Below are 17,136 nucleotides of genomic sequence, written 5' to 3'. Positions count from 1 at the left end.
AGATTTCAACGCAATCTGCCATTGACTCGCTCGGCCATATAAGAGAACATCGGCGCTGGGGACAGGCCCCGGCACACATGTGCCTCCATCCCCACTGCGGGTTCCAGCCGCAGGGACGGCTTTGCCCGGGGAAAACCAGGCAGGTCTGTCCCCAGCTGCAGGGCCGGGGGCGCTGCCACCTCCCCGGGGCCCCCGCTGCCCCAGACCGCACACAGGCACCACCCATCTCAGCACCACCGACACGCTCAGCACAGCTCGGCATCCTCCTGCCAGCTTCCCACAGCCCAGGAAAAAAATCAAGCTCAAGGTCCTGATGCTCCAGGCCAAAGGTTTTGGCTGGCAGAGGGTCATTTCTCATTGGGAGAAACACTTCCTAGCGCAGAAATGAGCTCTGCTTGCTGCAGAGCGGGTCCCCCCCGCACCGTGACCCACAGCATCGTCACAGGCTTCGTGCCTCCTGCTGCAAGGCAGGTGGCACCTTGTTCAAGCAGCCCTGGGGCTCTCCCCAGGCAGAGGTGCTGGCTGGAGACCTGTCTCGGTTCAAGGAACAAGCCACTTTCTACCCCAGCCCTGCTCTTCCCACCCGCTTCCTCCAGGTTTACTCACTAAGGAGCTTTGCCATGGTTTCGATCTCCAGTCCCAGGTGCTGGGGGAGCAATTTTTCAGTGCTACAGAGGAGAAGGTGGCAGGCAGACCGAGAATTTCACAGGGAAATTATTTTGTTTTCCCATTTCCTATCAAGCTGACCTAATTGTGTCACTGAAGTCTGTAATTTGCCTCTCACGGAAGAGTGTTAATGACGGGCTCGGCACCGCTGCCGCCCGCACGGGGCTGGGGAGATGAGCCTGTGCCAGCCCCCCGGCTGCGGGACCCCAAAATCTCCCGCTTGGCCCTGGAGAAAGGGGCTCGGGAGCGGAGCTGGGGACGGGAACAGCAGCCAAGGCCACAGAAAGTTTATCGGGGGGAGATGCAAGCAGGAGATGGAGAGAGATGGCACCAGCTCAGGTTTCTACCCCCACGCTTCTCAGAAAAAGTGAAAAACACACGGGCCAGCCTCTCAGGGAATTCAGGCAATTATTGCTGTTTAAATTCCACAACTCTTCACAGAAATGAGGGGAAAAAAATCAGACAAGTGCTCTTGAGCTGTATGAGAGGAGGAGACACAGCAGCATCAATTTCAGGATGGGCACCTTATTTTAAAAAAACATACACAAAGTAAAAAAATCTAGGAATTCCCTCAGCAGATCACACAGTATCTGCTCTGCTCAGCCACCGGCCCTCAAAAATATTAAGCAAAGCAGAAACCAGATCCTAACAGACCCAGCGAGCCCCCCAAACTGCCCCGCAGCAGCCGCTGCAGACACCAGCGCCTGCCTGGATCCGCACCCAGCTCAGCTGCTTCCAGACTGCTCCCTTTTAATTAGCTTTCATAATCAAATAAGTGTCTAGAATTAAACAGAACTGTATCATGAAGTGCCGTATAAAATTAACCAGCCGTGTTGGGAGGTCACCGCATCTGACGCGCGCCCGGCACCGGGGGGACGCGGGGCTGCTGAGCGCACGGGAACGGCGCCAGGCGGCGGTCTGGCTCTTAAGAAAATGGGACCGATTAAGATTCTGTTTCAAGACCAGCGAGGTTGGGTTTGTGCAAATATTTTGCATATCCGTTTAAGAGCATCTTTATATCATTTAAGCTGAAGTCTGCAAGGAATAAGGCTGAATCACTGTAAAGCACACTTACACCAAAATAAGTACCCACATGAGGACTCTTTTGATTTAACACTCCACCAGATCCATCAAGAAATCAGGGTAGCTATTGTGTTTAAATAGGGCCTGACGCAACAGAGGAACATGAATCTACTTGAAACCACATCTGAAGTTTAGCCAAGCAACTTCTTCCCCCAGCAAGCACCAAAAGCCCCTTGCGATGAGCCCAGACCCCACCAGCCAAAGCAACAGCTTCAGGAGCTGCTCTGCATTGCCGGCCACCAACAAGCTCTGAAAAAAAGTAATGTGTTAAAGCTCACATTTTTAAAAAAAAAAAAAAAAACCACAACAACAACCAAACAAACCCAACAACATTCCAGTCAGTGCATGAGACGTTTTTAAGAAGTTGGTGTCGGACTGGGAGCATCCCTGCTCGCAGGCACCGCGAGGGGAGGCGATGTGGTAATTAAGGTAGAATCCACCTTTCCATCTTTATCAGCTGGAGTCTGGGGTGAAAAGCTGCCTGTGAAGACAACAGAACACTATCTCAGAGCTCGAAACAGCACCAGAGACATCAGCTCAGGTCTTCTGGGAGCCCTCTGAACCAGGCAGCATTTCACACCTGATCCGACAGTGATGGATGCGCTGGGAACGGAGCAGATTTTTCTCCTGAGAAGCTCTTTTGACAAGTATGATCTTATCAAAGTTTCAAGCTTTTCATTACATTTCTTTTTTTCTCGTTTTAACTCCTGCCTTCAAGCCAGTCGCTGTCCTCTCCGTGCTGCGGAACAGTCACGTTTCCCCCAGTGCTCCCGGGGGTGCCCAGAGCCGCCCGGGCACCCAGCGCAGAGCCGTGGTTAACACAGAAGCTGTGTGGAACGAGAAACGTGCAAACCACGGGGTAACTGCACTCCTGCAGCAAACAAGCACAGCCACCCCCTTTCCAAGAGCTTTTGCCAGAGCACAGGAACAGAAACGCCGGCAGCAAACCCCCCAAACCCGCAGCAAACCCCCCAAACCTGCAGCAAACCCCCCAAACCTGCAGCAAACCCCCCAAACCCGCAGCAGCACCGGGCCCTGCACAGCACGTACCTGCAGCCGGTCCGTCCCCAGGGCAGGATTGAACCAGGACAAACTGCCATCCCCGCAGGAAGGGCAGAGCTGCCTTTATTAGCTGGGAACTCCCTAATTAGCCCAGGCTGGTCTTGATGGGGACCTGATGGGGGGTGGAGCTGGCCCTGCTGCTGAAGCGGGGTGGGGAAAACCCTGGAAAATCCTGGAAAATCCTGGAAAATCCGTCCTCTCGGCTGCATCCCCCAGCCTCAGCCCACACCTTGGGGAGAGCAAAGGAGGAATCAGCCTTTTCTGCCCCAAATGCTGCCCCAGCCCGAGCACTGGGGCAGGAGTGTGCCCGGGGGTGCTGAGCCCTCGTCCCCCTGTCCTGTACCCAGGGCCACCCTGTCCTGGAGCCCTTGGCCACCCAGAACCTTCCCGAGTCACCCCCGGAGCCCGAGACGAACAGTGACCAAGAGGCGGCAAACGCTGAGTGCAAAACCATGGTCTTTTATTAGAAATCTCCTCGTATAAAAATGATCATGCTCTACACAGTCATCGAATAATTCATAAACATCCAGGCACTGAACTTTTTTTGTTTGTTTGTTTTTTGACTGGTCAGTACATAAAGCAGACATATTTCAATCCATATGGTCATCACATACATTAATTAACCACCTATAGAAATCAGCACTTTGAACACAGTCTAGGTTTTATTTCATTTTATTTTGTTGTCTGTTTTTTATTTCAATTTTATGTATTTTTATTTATTTTTCCTTTTTGCAACATATAGAATTTGGTAGGATACGGGAGAGTGAAGAGGGACGGAGGAAGACAGGAACAAAAGAAAACTGAGGATTTAAAAAAAACCCAAAGAGAAAACAGAAGGTTCTGCACAATCACAAACAATCTCACAAATTCCAGAAAAGGGAAAATATTGGGACTTTTTTTTTTTTCAAGATACAGAAAAAAACCCCAAAGACTTGCCGAAGTCCGTCCCCTCTTCCCCGCGCTCCATCCCCCCGCTCAGCTCTCCCTCTTGCTCCGCGGGGAGGCATGCGTTGTCACGGTGGGCGGTTGGTCGGTGGTTTATTTTTAGTGTTTTATTGTTTCTTTTATTTTTTTTTGCTGTTGTCGATCGCCATCTTCCCCGGGAGCTCAGCCCAGCGGCCCGGCCAGGAGCGTGTCCCCCGCCGCCCCCTCTCCCCGTCCCGCGATGGGGATGCGATCGGTGCCCCCGGCGCGGGGCAGCGGCAGCTCCGCGGCTCCGGCTGCGGCGGCGGCAGCTAAATCGCGTGGTTGCTGTAGCTGACGTAGGTCTGTTTGGTGGCCAGTGCTGGAAAGAGAGACAAACCCCACATGGACCATTGCTGAAGTCCACCCTCCAGCGTCCCCAGCGCTCGGGACGGGGTTGGACACACAGGAGGCAGCAAAATGCACCAAGGTCCCCGCAGGGCCCGGCCGCAGGCGCAGGGGATGCCCAGAGCTCTCCCTGCGTCTCGGTGCCTCGCTGACAAATGAACCTTGCTGTGGATTTCAGACTGGTGTTCCCAGATAACAATTAGATAGGCCATAAGAAATTAGAGCTGACAGAGCTATTTGTTAGCCACAACGTTTTCATAGCGAATCTGCCCATATCAAAGCCCCGTGAATTATTTATTCTGTTGTTTATTTAAAGACACGTGACCCGCCGGTGACAGTGAAAAACGGCCCCTGGGTCCCGCGCTGACAACCCCCGTGTCCCCCGCCCCCAGCCCGAAGCCGTGCCCGCTCCCGCCCGGTCACACCAGCTCCGCGTTCCCCGGACCGGCAGCGGGAGCTCCGCTCCCCCCGCCCGGCACGGCCGATGCTCCGCGGCTCCCGCCGCGATCCCGCGGGGCAGGACGCTCAGCGCAGCACAGAGCATCTCCTGCTCAGACAAAATGGGGGTGACAGAGGGGCCCCCCCGTTGCCACGCTGGGGCAGAACCACAGATCTGTGACAGCGGCTGCAAAAGCCACCGCCAGCACGGGGGCGAGGGGCCTGAGTGTGTAGCTGCACATCACAATGCGGATCGGGAGATGAAAGAGTTGATCGTGCAGAGAAGCTGCCTATGGAGACATCACACACAGAGCTCCCGCCAGTGAGAGCTGCTGCACGGGGCAGTGGGGACACGGGGGTCACACAGAGACCCCCAGGGATGTTCGACAGCTCCGGCTGGAAGGAGAGCGAGCTGAGGATTACAAAGACATTCACAGCTTTCCATGGAAATGCTGCTTGTTCTCCCTCCCACTGACGCTGGAAAGCAGAAACTCTGCTAGTACACAAGGAACGTTTGTATTTCTTCAGGGTTTTCTGCAGATTTGGCTCAAGTGGGATTTCCCTTCTCAAAGGACCTCAGCAGCATTGGCTCCAACCATTTCTTCCTCTTGCAAGGCTCCAGTTTTGGGAACCCAAACACAGAACAGGCACGTGCCCGCTTTCCCAGGGTGTCCCCGCACATGGTCCCCAGCCCTCCGGGCAGTCACGGTACCTTGTGTTTCCAGATTTTCGCAGAGCTCTGATTTGGCCTCTCCATTGGGGCGGAAACCTCCTTTCTGAGAGAACTTGTTGGACATGGTGGCTGCTGTCACCACTGCCTTGAGGCTCCGCTTGCGCTTGGGGACGTTCTGCTCCGGGTGGAAGAGGATGATGTACACCTTGGGCATGTAGAGCATGCCCAGGGACACCGAGGCACTCAGACTCACCGAGATGGTGAGCGTCGTGGTCTGGATGTACATCTGCAAGACACAAGGGCAGAGCTGAGACCCACGATGGCTCTGGGGACGCAGAAAGGGTCAGCAGGCAAAGGCTAGAAAATGGGAGAACATGGAAACGTTGTGGTTAAATAAATGAAGGGGTGGAGCGCCAGACTTGGACATGTCGGCAGAACTGGATCTTAAACATCAGACTCAACTTGTTGCATGGGTCAGGATGCACATGGAGAGGCCTCTGGCTCGTACTCCAGCCTCCCCGCACCCATGGGTGCTCCAGCAGAAACCCGCCCGCGCCCCAACTCCGAAACATCACCGAGATGGAGCCCCCGCGCCCGCTGCTCCCCCCGTCCTCCCCAGCAGCGCAGAGCGGGAGCCCCGGCGCTGCAGTGACGGGCACGGCGAGGACACGCGCGCCCAGGGCCCGGCTTGGGGCGCCCCCCGCTCCCGGCGCAGGCAGCTCCCGTTCCCCAGCTGGCTCCTGCACCGTTGTCATGTAAGTCACATATTACAAACCGACGTTGCCTTTCTGCAGTCAAAACTAATTTCACGCTCACTGTCCAGGACTAACAGTGACAGATGTTTTGCAAAATGAAAGCCCATTAATCTGACTGTAGAATAATCCATTTTTCTATGGAAAGCGTTTGGCAGGCTCCTCGCAAGCCGAGGGCATCTGAAACAGGCGGCAACAGGAGGCAAAGAGACTCCTTCCCTCCGCCCATCCCCACCTCTCGCCTGTGAACAACACGGGAGGCTGGGCAAGCCCCTCCGTGAGCATCCCAGCTCCGCGAGCATCCCAGCTTCACCATCCCTGCTCCATGAACACCCCTGCTCCACCAGCATCCCTGCTTCACCAACGTCCCAGCTCCACCAACGTCCCAGCTCCACCAGCATCCCAGCTCCACCAGCATCCCTGTTCCATGAACACCCCTGCTCCACCAGCATCCCTGCTCCCCGCACAGGGCTCCATCCTCTCCAGCATCCTTTCCTTTACCAGCCGCTCACTTGTTGGGTCTCTCCAGGCTGAGCAAGGGGAGGGCTCTGGGTCTTCCCAACCCAAAAGAAAAAAAAGCAACAAAGCTTGTTCTGAGTTAACTGAAAAGTTTTGTTTGTCCCCAGAATAAAAGCTCTTGCTGTCACACGTGCCGGTTTGTTTGTTCCACCTTCTCCCTATATGCATGCAGAGTCAAACTAGGCAGTTTTGGGAAATAAAAATGTCATTTCATCAAGGAAAGTCAAAACATATCTCTGTGCCAGAATAACTGCTCTTTTTTTTTTCTTCCTTTTTTTTTCCTGCTGAAACTCTCCAGACGCTGCCGCAGGTGCCCTGGACTTGCCAGGACTGAGGGCGACACTGGGACACCAGCCAGACACCCCAAACCCTGTCCCGGGGACTCGGCTTCTCCCCCGGCCCCGCCGGGCTCCTGCTCCTCTGCAGACGCCTTTCGGAGGAGCTTCACTTGCCATCCAGCGATTTCCATATTTCCTGCCTCTGCAGCGACTCCCACCCACGTCTCGGGACTTGGGTGCGATTCGGGAGGAGCAGCTGAGCTGGGCTCAGACCAGCCGGTTCCCTTCACGCTCCCGCGACGCTCGGGGCTCCCCCTCCCCGAGACCCCGCTGGCACCAGCTCCAGACCCCCCAGTCCCCCCATTTCTCAGCCCTCCCCGAGTGACCCAGCACACGTCCCCAAGCAGGGCTGTGCCCAGACCTGCCCCCGGCCTGGAAGAGCCGGGCTCAGGGCTCAGGGCTCAGCTCTGCACCGCTTGTGTTCATCCCGAGCAAATCTCTGCCGTTAATTGTCAATCCCCGCTCTAAATCAGGGCCTGACCGAGCTGCAAGAGATTTTTGCACCACCACGGGTGCCGGGGAAGGGAAACCCCGCTCAGCACTCAGCCAGCGCCGCTAAACAAACCACCGGACAGTCCTGCTCATTCCTTCTTCTCTCCCTCTTCCCTGGCTGAAAGCGAATGTGATAAACAGAGAACCAGACAATGACACCGCTGTTCAGCTGCTGCCTTATCAGCGCAGGAAATTGTCTCTTTCTTTAGATCCTCTGTTATTGCTATTTCTGTAATCCGCTGGGATCGGCAGGGATAAGAGGTTCTTTTGAGAAAAGGCTTGGGGGACTTGTTATAATAATATGCCACCTCCATGCAAAGTTGTAGGCACGAGGTGAAGCAAAATAAAATAAAAATGGAGATTTTTTTATCCACCTCCTCCGGACCATGAGGCAGCCTTGGCCGCAGGCTCAGCAGAGCTGGAGGCAGAGGTGCTGGATGGTGTTTGGAGATGTGGGGCTGCCCCACAGCATCCTCTGTAGGGAGAACAGCCCGGCCGATGCTCCTGGCTGTTCCTTCCCAGCTGTGCGGACCCGTGGAGCCCAGCGGGGGACCTGGGGACACCCCCCGAGCATCCCGGGCAGCACCAGCACCTCCGTGGGGCAACGCCAATGCCAACAGCCTCAGTTCTCAGCCCAGGGACACGCTCAGAGCCAGGTCCCCTGTGCAGGCTGCACGACGACACCCTTTGGGCCGCCTCCTCCCCAAGACTGCAAACCAGCAGCTAAAGCATCAAGGCAGCACTGAGCAGCCGGTTCCTCCAGCTGCCCCTTCGGCGCAGCCATCGCCATCCAGCCGCAGCTCGGTCCAGCGACGCGCGGAGCTCCCGTCCCGCGGGGCACGGCTGGAGCCCCGCAGCCCCCCAGCTGGAGCCCCACAGCCCCCGGGGCTGCCCGGCAGCAGCAGGCGTTGAGAAAGAGCTGCGTCCAAGGGGAGTTGGGAACATCACTTTTTCCGCCTCTAATCAGCTTGTTAGCAGCCTAATAACAGAGGAGCCCTGCACATTACAAGCCCCCGAAGTGAGGCGCAGCCTATTGTCGAGTTGCTGCTTGACAGCCAGCTTTCGGCAGCCCTAAATTATCCCATGACAAGCTGCAGCGAAGAGGTGAGCAACCTTGCGCATAATCTACAATCATTATCATTTCCATCTTTATTACCCACAGTATGCCGAGCACATTAAGGAGACTTTAAGGGAGCTTTTGTTTTGCAATAATTTCTTAAAAAACCTGCTTTCTTGTTAGTATCTCCCCTGCCATCTCATCAAAATGGAAATGCTGCAAAAGGCTCCATTTGTTTCCTTTAATTCTCCTTCACACTTCCAGCCAGCATGGGCTGGCTTGGTAGAGACGTTTTGTTTGAGCGCAGGTGGAAGGTGCCCGTGCAGCCCCGGCCTCCTGCAGCTCTGGGCTCCGATGCTCTGAGCTCTCCAGGACACGTGTCCAACACTGGTGTCCACAGCAAAACACCTCCAGGGCTTTCCAAGCAAACCAGCCCTTTTGCAATCGCTGTTTCCCAAGCCCGGCGCTTCGGTGGCTCAGCATTGTGGGGACACGCTCAGGGGGAACTGTCACAGTTGTGATGGGTCCAGAGAGGGACACGGGGTCCCCCCGGGGACTCCAGGGAACAGCAACCCCCAGTTATATTTGTCACAGGCAGCTGCGGGCTGGCAGGCGTGAGCTGTTCGCGTTCAACATCAATGCGATTCTTGTTTCGGCTGGCAGGCAAAGGTGATTTTGGTCTCATTCATGAGACTTTTTTCCTCTTTGTTCTCACTCAGGCACAGAGCTCCATCCGAGCTGGCCTGGCTCCCGCGGGATCACCCTGCACACCCACCAGGGAGGCCGAGGAAGAGGAGGAGCGCAGACAGACGGGTTGTTTCACAGCACAAACCCACCGCTGGGATTATCTGCCCTGGCCTCATCTTCCCTGTGTGCAAAGTCACGTTCAGAGTCACCGGGGATGCTCAACCCCCCAAAGCCTCCAGCGAGACGGAGCCGCCTGCTCCCCCAGCAGCTCCATCCCACTCTGCCCGCTGCAGCCCCCCATGTCCTTGGTGCCGTGCTCCCAAACACACAGGTGTTAATTAAAATCACAGCAAACCGGTAACTGGGTGAGAAGCTGCAAGCTGCCACAGACCCAGGGAGGGAGGGGACATGCCGAGGCGGCAGTGGTCTCTGCTCTCCAGCAGAGCAAGAGGTTTGAAAACCAGCTCTTCCTGCCACGATGCCCGATGGCAGGACCGCGGAGAAGCGCCGTCCTTGCTCAGGACACGTCGGGCTCTCCCAGCCCCATCCTCGCAGCCCACAGGGGCACCAACCAGACCAGACCTCGCCCCTCCACCCTTACCTTTTCCGCTGACTGCGACGTCCCAAAAAATATAGGGATGAAGGCTAACCACACAATGCAAGTAGTGTACATGGTGAACCCGATGGGTTTGGCTTCGTTAAAGGTCTCCGGGACCCCGCGGGTCTTAATAGCATAGACAGTGCAGGTGACCATGAGAAGCATGCTGTACCCGAGCAAACAGATGAGAGAGAGGTCCGAAATGTCACATTTGAGGATGCCCCGGGCAAAGTGGGGGTTTGTAGTCCGCTGGTCCTCGTAGTCAATGACGGAGTGGGACGGGTCCACGATGAACCAGATGCAGACGCCCACGAGCTGCAGCGAGATGAGGCTGAAGGTGATGACCAGCTGGGACGCAGGGCTGATGAACCGAGGGGCGCTCACCGACTTCTTGCCCTGCTCGAAGATGCGGTAGATGCGGTTGGTCTTGGTGAGCAGGGCGGCGTAGCTGATGCTCATGCCGAGCCCAAGGAAGATGCGCCGCAAGGAGCAGGTGCTCAGGTCGGGCTCGGCGATCATGAGGAAGGTGGTGGCGTAGCAGAGGAAGATGCCCGTCAGCAGGACGTAGCTCAGCTCCCGCCCCGACGCCTTGACAATGGGCGTATCATTGTAGCGCACGAAGGTGACCACCACGAAGAGGGTGGCGATGATGCCCACGATGGCGATGAAGACGGGGACCACGGCCCAGGGCGAGCTCCACTCCAGCTTGATGATGGGGATGGGGGTGCAGCTGGTGTGGTTCTCGTTGGGCCGCTCGTTGAAGTGGCAGCGCTTGCAGTGGAACTCGTCCAGCTGGTACTGGTACCCGTCGCAGCGCTCGCAGTGCCAGCAGCAGGGGATGCCCTTCACCAGCTTCTTCCTCTCGCCTGGCTTGCAGGGCAGGCTGCAGATGGAGCTGGGGAGCTGGCTGCCCCCCCCCGGCCACAGCATGCTGTCCACCTGCGGGTGAGACCCCCACAGCCCCGCTGAGCCCCGAACATCTGCCCCACGGGCCCCCGAACATCAGCCCAGCATCCCGGGGCACGGGGGATGCCCCACGCTGCTGGCGGCCGTGCTGCCCGGATCCTGCCCCTCGCCCCATCCCGTGCAGGACCCAGCCCCCCCAGCCTGGGGAGGGTGAAGCTCCATTGGCCTTTTGGGAAGATTCTACACCAGAAACCCAAACCAAAGTCCATCCTTCCCTGGAAAAACCCCCTCTGCTCTCTTCCAGCTTCTCCTCCCTTATCAGAGCTGCAAAGTCGGATGCCCACCTGGGTTTGCTACACCCTACGTGGCCTCGGTGGTGCAGGAGGACCCTCCAGGACCTTGCCCTTGGCCTGGCCGCGCTGCCGGCACCAGCCCCAGCCTCACCTTGAGGTGCAGGTGGTCGGTCCATTGCCCGATGACTTTGTACTCAGGAGTGGAGTTCCTGATCTGGTACTGGTAGATGTCGTAACGCCCCGGCGCGTCCCCGTTCTCGTTGAACGTCACCGGAGTCCCAGCAATGCCTGCAAGAGAACGAGGGCTCAGCACCCGCAGCACCCGCGGCCCTGGGGGACGGTGTCCGAGGCGGGTCCGGTTCGGTGCTCCCCCCTCGGCGTGGGGTTTCTCACTGCTGGCACTGGCACAAGCTGCCGGGATGATGCCAGCAAGGGCACGGCGTGGAGGAAGCAGTTGGGGAAGAGAAAAGCAGCCCCACAGCAGAGCTGGCGCAGGGACCCCGTGGTGCAGACCCACTGACCGCCCAGAGCCGGAGCTCTCGGGCACCGCCGGGCACCCAGCGCTCTTACACCAGCTGGTTTACGGCTTCTTTTAAACAAGGGGGAAAAGCAGCTTTAAAGTTAAATCAAGTGAACTGTGCAGATAAGCACTAACGAAAGGAAGGAAGAGAAAAATCCAGCAAGAGGGAAAAATAAATAAAAGAGACACTGCAGAGGAGATCACAGAGTGGAGATAAATAGGAGTAATAAGGAGGACAAGACAGAAAATGTTTATTAAGGAAACAGAGCAGAGGCAAAGATGTGTTTCCAGAGATCTGAATACAGACGAGGAACGAATTGTGGGTGCTGCTGTGCGACCCAGAGCAGGGGACAACCCGGGACACTATCTCGCCACCCCAGGGATGGGCAGACCTGAGAAGTTGACGCTGCGGATGTACTTGAGCAGCTCCACGCCGTCCACCGGGTCCATCCGGGAACACAGCCCCACCTTCCCGGGACAGAGGTTCTTGTGCATGTTGTGCAGAGCGTGGCCCATGGCGTAGACGGCGTCGATGACAAACTGCACCTTGCCCTCCTGCTCGTACGAGGAGTCCTGCCCGATGCGCTCCCGGTCTGCGGGCACACACAGAGCGGGGCTGCCAGCTCCTGCCGTCCCCGCAGGGACGATCCTGCTGCAGCCAAACCCTCTCAGACAAACCCGCTCACCCCAGGCAGCCCCGACCCCCAGCCCCGGTCCCAAACCACAAACCCACCGCCAGCCCCAATGCCTCTTTCTTGGAGCTCCCACCAGCTCGGTCTCCATCAGCGGCACCACAGGGCGGCCCAGGCAGCGTCCATCACCGCCTGCGCGTCCTCTGTCACATTCCCAAAGCCTCCTGTCACCCTGCGCCCCTCGTCACCCCCGGCTGCCCTCCCGCCCCGCCGACCCCGCTGCCTCCCCCGCCATCCCGGCTCGCAGGATCCAGCAATTACGCGCGACAGCTGCCTGCCTCTCCTGTCAAACCGCCCCTAATGGCACTAGAAACACGTTAATCATTCAGCAAAAGACACCGATTAATGTAGCACGCTGTTAATTACAGCTAAGAAAGCATCTCCCATGGGGTGATGCCGTGACGGAGAGCTGCGGCCTCTGCACCCCGGCACGGCTGCGGCACAGCCGGCACCGCCAGCCCGCGGCTCCTCCGGCAGCGGCGAGAGGGCAGGGGGGCTGTGAGGAGCCGGGGGCGCAGCCGCCATCCTCCATCCTCCAGAAACCCAGCCAGGAGCGGCCAAAAGTCATTCCAGCTCCGCCGTGCCCGATGCTCCTGCTGCAAGGCGTGATTGACGTGACTGCAGGGACCAGGACGCAGCCTGTGCGGACGGGGACAGGAACGGCACAGGGAGGCGGGGGGCACGTCCCCTCGCTGCTGCGGGACGGTGGCCGGAGCCAGCGCTGGGTGCGCGCGAATCTCTGCTGAAGGACACGGCCCGGGAGCCACGTGCCCAAAGGTCCCTGCGCCAGGACAAAGAGCCAAACGTGCCGCTGACAGGACACTAAAGCAAATTGATAGCGAACTGACCAAGAAGAAAACATGATATCAAGGAGGTGAATTTATAGCCCATCCTTCAAAGTTGTAAAAATGCTTTTGGACTCCGTGGAGATTACTCATGTGAAACCTGTCAAGTTATCCTTTCTTCCGCATTATTGACAAGAGCTATTAATCTCCTCCCTCATCTTTGGGCCTTTCCCCGCATTCATCTCTCATGGCGCAGACAAGCCACTCTGTCTTGTCAAGATAATTACCCATTAAAAAAAGGATGTAATAGACTGTCCCAGCCCCGTCGAGGCTGCTGCGCCCAGGGGACAGGCGGGACCCGGGACTCACGCCTTCCCGGCTCCTTGGCTTCCCAGCGGACGCCTCCATCCCTGCACAGGTCCCAGCAAGTCAAACACGGCCCGCTGCGATAACCCCGGCTGGGTTTTCCTCTGGCTCCTGTGAGCAGCGTCAGCCCCGCGCGGCGGCAGATCGAGCTCCGGTGCCTCAGCCGCGCCGGGGGATGCGCAGGTGTCCCCAGGACTGTCCCTTGGGCACCCTGTCCTCGGCCCCAGCTGCTTTTTGCAGATGGGAATTTGGCTGGTGCACATAGAGGGCAACACAGAGCTCATTCCTGACATGGACACCATAAATCTCCACCGAACTCACAGCAGATTAGGGCCACAAAAGGGATGTGACCCCACTGATTATAATAGCAGGGTCGGGCATCGTTCTACAGGGCCGGTAATTAATTTTCAAGTGCGTGACGAGGCTCCACGGGCAGCCCTCGGAGGGCGGACGCCGCTGCCTCCTCAAGCGGGGGATGAGACGGGATTAGCACCAATTCCCAGCACGTCCGCGGTGCCGGGCAGGAGCTCATCCAACCCGCGCCGGGAGGGAGCCGGGGGTGTCACCCCGGGGTGTCCACACCACGGGGTGCTGGCAGCAGCACCCAGCACGGCAGTTTGGGGCCGGGTGAGCCCGTCCTGGAGCAGGGACTGAGCCCCCAGCGATGCTCCCGCAAACATCTCTCTGAAATCCTCATCGCGAGGCCGGCAGACCCCGTCCGGGGAGCGGGAGAGGCGTTGCCGGGGTGTCCCTGCATGCCCAGACCCAGCCTCGGTCAACAGGAGCCTTTTATTACCTGAACTACGCTGCAAATCCTCCCCTGTTGGCCTGGCCGGGGCATGCAGTGCTGGAAAACAGCCAGCGCCACAAAAAGACTCAACCCCATATTAAGAAGAGACCAAAGAGAAGCAAAACAGAAAAGGAAAATAATACGAAGAATCACAAATAAAGGAGGAAAATCAAATCAAAGCTCCTCCACCCCTGCCCACGTTGCTGCTCCGCATCTGTCCACAGCGGGTTGGGCGGAGCAGAGTGCAGAGAAATCACCAGCCCCGCTTCAAAGCCAAGTTACCATCCAGCCCTGCTAAACGAAGGCCATTAACTAACTCTCCTGGAAAAACCACGGCCCGTAGGGCTGGGGAGCGTCCTGTGGTCCCTGTGTGGTCACAGAGGGGGGGCCGTGCCCCGTCCTCCTGCCCTTGTCACCCCACCAGCCCTTTCGCTTTGGCTCTCAGCTGCAGCAGCAAGCAAAGCCAGCATTTCACTGTGCGTCTGGGGCTCTACCCACACCCCAGCTCATGGGGAAGGTCAGTACAATTCCCTCTAGAAAACAGCCCCAAACCGAACAATCACATAAACCGAGCAAAGCAGGAGCACAGGGATCTGCACAGGCAGGTTATTTGCTTTATCGTGCATTATTTCTCTCCATTTATCTGCCAAGCAAGTGTCCAGGAGATAATTTATTTGCTGACAAATTCAGATAATTTAAAGACAGTTCCTAGGACATTTGCCATGTTGTGGTTTCAGCTGTCTCCACTAATACCTTGGCCCTGAAATATTGCTTGTTTAAATGCTGCATTACTATGAAGATGAAGAGATAAGCGATTTGCAGGACCTGCCCATACATTCCCTGGTGCCGAGGATTTCGCGATGCGATCGGGAAGGACAAGGAGCTCTTGGCTACTCAAGGCCATGGCCATGGGCATGTTTTCCTGCCCCGGCTGCTCACCAGGCTCACACCGGGGCATTAGCCACCAGGCTACTTGGGGCAGCTGCAGTGCTGGAAGCCCTTGCAGTGCCAGAGAGGTGTCCCCAAGTCACCAGCTGAACCTTTGTGGAATGGACGTGGAAGCACCATCATCCTCACCCTCAGCGGTGAAAGGGGGGAAAAAACCCGCAAATGATCAAACTTCTCAGGCACAGCCAGGTCCATCTGCCCACCGCACACCACGGCCCCCACAGACGTCCCTCCCGAGGGGACAGGGGGACGTGCAACTGTCCCCAAGTCCCGCCACGTCACAGCCTGCGAGCTGCCGCGTTATCTGTCTCCAGCCGGTGCCAGGCAGGCAGTAAATCTCTCCCATCTCTCAGTAAACATGTCACCTCCTTCAGCCTCCAGCCGTCACCTCGGCAGCAGCGCTGTCAGCAAGACAGATCCTCTGCTCGCCTTGTTTACGGCATTAATCCCTGCAAGCCTCTTTTAGCTGGAAATAGCTAAAAATGCGCAGTGGGGGTTGAGGAGGGGCTTGGGGACCTGGGATGGGGCTCCCTGCCTGGAGCAGTACAGGGGCTCACCAGGGATGGAGGTGATCAGTCTCTGGGATGGGACGCATGCTCAACATGGCCCCAAAATCCCTGGTTCGCAAGAAGCCCCCCCGAGCTCTTACTGGTGCACTTCTTGATGCTGCTGCCCTTCTTCAGCGCGTGCCGGCTCAGCTTGCAGTGGAAGTTTTCCTCCCAAAACTCCGCAAACCAGATGTTTCGGCGGTTGTTGTCCAGCGTCCTGCTGGAGAAGTAGCGGTCGAAACCTGCGTGGGCAAGAGGGGACAGGGGCGATGAATCTCTGGGATGGCAGAGAGATGCTTAACACAGCCCAGAAATCCCCCGGCAGAGGGGAAGGAGGGTCTCGTGGGCAATCGGTGGGGTCGAGGGAAGCGCGAGAGCACAGTGGGTTTGTGTCCGAGCAAAACCCACCCGGGGAGGACAACCATGCCCGGGAGAGCCGAGGGAACCCCCCAAGCGCAGCCCCTCACCTCTGACAGAGACCCGCTTGGGCAGGATGGTGACGGAGCCCTCGGCCACCTCCTCCAGGTGCAGGACCGGGGCGATTTTGGAGCCCCAGCTGTCCGAGCCCATCCAGATGAAGTGTCCCGTCTGGTTCGCCCGCTTGGCCGCCTCCAGCACCCTCCTGCCGAGAGAAGCACCAGGCGCTGGCGCTCGCTGGGGCACCGGCTCCGTGTTCCCCCTGGACACAGGGCTGCACAGGCCGGGCTCAGCGCTGCCTGCAGCTCCTGCTCCAGGCGCTCAGCACCGGGCACAACCTGGGGCACGGGGATACACGGAGCAAATCCTTGATACGCGGAGCAAAGCGTGTGCTCGGCTCCCGCACCCTCCGTGCTCCCCAGCCCGGGCACACAGACTGCTTCTCCCACCTCATCTGCATATTTGCTGACTGGTAATTCAATTTCCCCCTTAATTACCCAACATTAAGGAAAAAAAATCAGGTTATGCCGCAGCAGGCAGGGAAAGCAGCAGCACTGTAGAGCGCATGTGTGTTCTCAGCTCTGATGAGCATTGCAAGCTACAGGAGAGAGTCAGTGCTGCCAGCACCCAGGCTTGAGCTAACCTGGGCTTTGCTGGGCTCAACTGGTGCCATTTGGGCAGCTGAGCAGCAGTGGGGAGCTGGAGATGCCATCCGTCCTGCCGAGCATCCTCCACCACCGCCAGGCGCACAGCAGCACACGCTGCACGGCACAGCTCAGAAAACCCTTGCAGGCAGACGGGAGCTCTCCCGCATCCCACCCTCCCCGGGCCCCCTGTCCCCTCAGGGCTTGTGGGGGTCCCCAGCCCCATGGGAGGGGGGCCCAGGGCCCCCCAGTCTCCCCATCTCCCGTGCAGCGAGGAGGCAGATTTGTGACTCACCCCCTGCCGTGGGAAGCTGATCATTTCAAGTCCAGATGGTGTTTGAAATGTGTAATAAGGGGAAAAAAACCCAACAAAAAACGAGCAGAGAGCGGCGACAAGAAGGGAAGAGGCAGGCGAGCCCGGGGAGCCGCGGGCCAGCAAACGGCCGGGGAGCCGCGCTGGGGGCTCCGGGCTCGTCCCCGCAGGGAGCTCGGCAGAGCCCCCACGATTTGGGAGAGGCCGCGCATCCCTGCGTGAGGACCGGGGTCAGGGC

The 17,136-nt window shown here is 57.9% G+C and overlaps 1 protein-coding gene across 2 annotated transcripts in view; it reads right to left on the bottom strand.

The window, feature by feature from the left end:
* Positions 1-3,274: 3,274 nt before the first annotated feature.
* GRM4 (glutamate metabotropic receptor 4) overlaps positions 3,275-17,136 on the bottom strand; it is a 35,984-nt gene continuing 22,122 nt past the window's right edge. For both annotated transcript variants that reach the window (XM_065649358.1, XM_065649357.1), the window contains 7 exons: positions 15,992-16,146; positions 15,626-15,766; positions 11,788-11,988; positions 11,027-11,163; positions 9,680-10,615; positions 5,273-5,519; positions 3,275-4,096 (listed from right to left, as the gene is read on the bottom strand). In XM_065649358.1, the coding sequence (XP_065505430.1) occupies positions 4,047-4,096; positions 5,273-5,519; positions 9,680-10,615; positions 11,027-11,163; positions 11,788-11,988; positions 15,626-15,766; positions 15,992-16,146 (1,867 nt within the window). In that variant the 3' untranslated portion in view covers positions 3,275-4,046. The remainder of the gene's footprint in view (positions 4,097-5,272; positions 5,520-9,679; positions 10,616-11,026; positions 11,164-11,787; positions 11,989-15,625; positions 15,767-15,991; positions 16,147-17,136) is intronic.

Source organism: Caloenas nicobarica, chromosome 21 (genome assembly GCF_036013445.1).
Source record: "Caloenas nicobarica isolate bCalNic1 chromosome 21, bCalNic1.hap1, whole genome shotgun sequence".
NCBI classification, from domain to species: Eukaryota; Metazoa; Chordata; class Aves; order Columbiformes; family Columbidae; genus Caloenas; species Caloenas nicobarica.
Note: the sequence above shows the minus strand (reverse complement) of the source record. Positions and strands in the feature narration are given on the sequence as shown.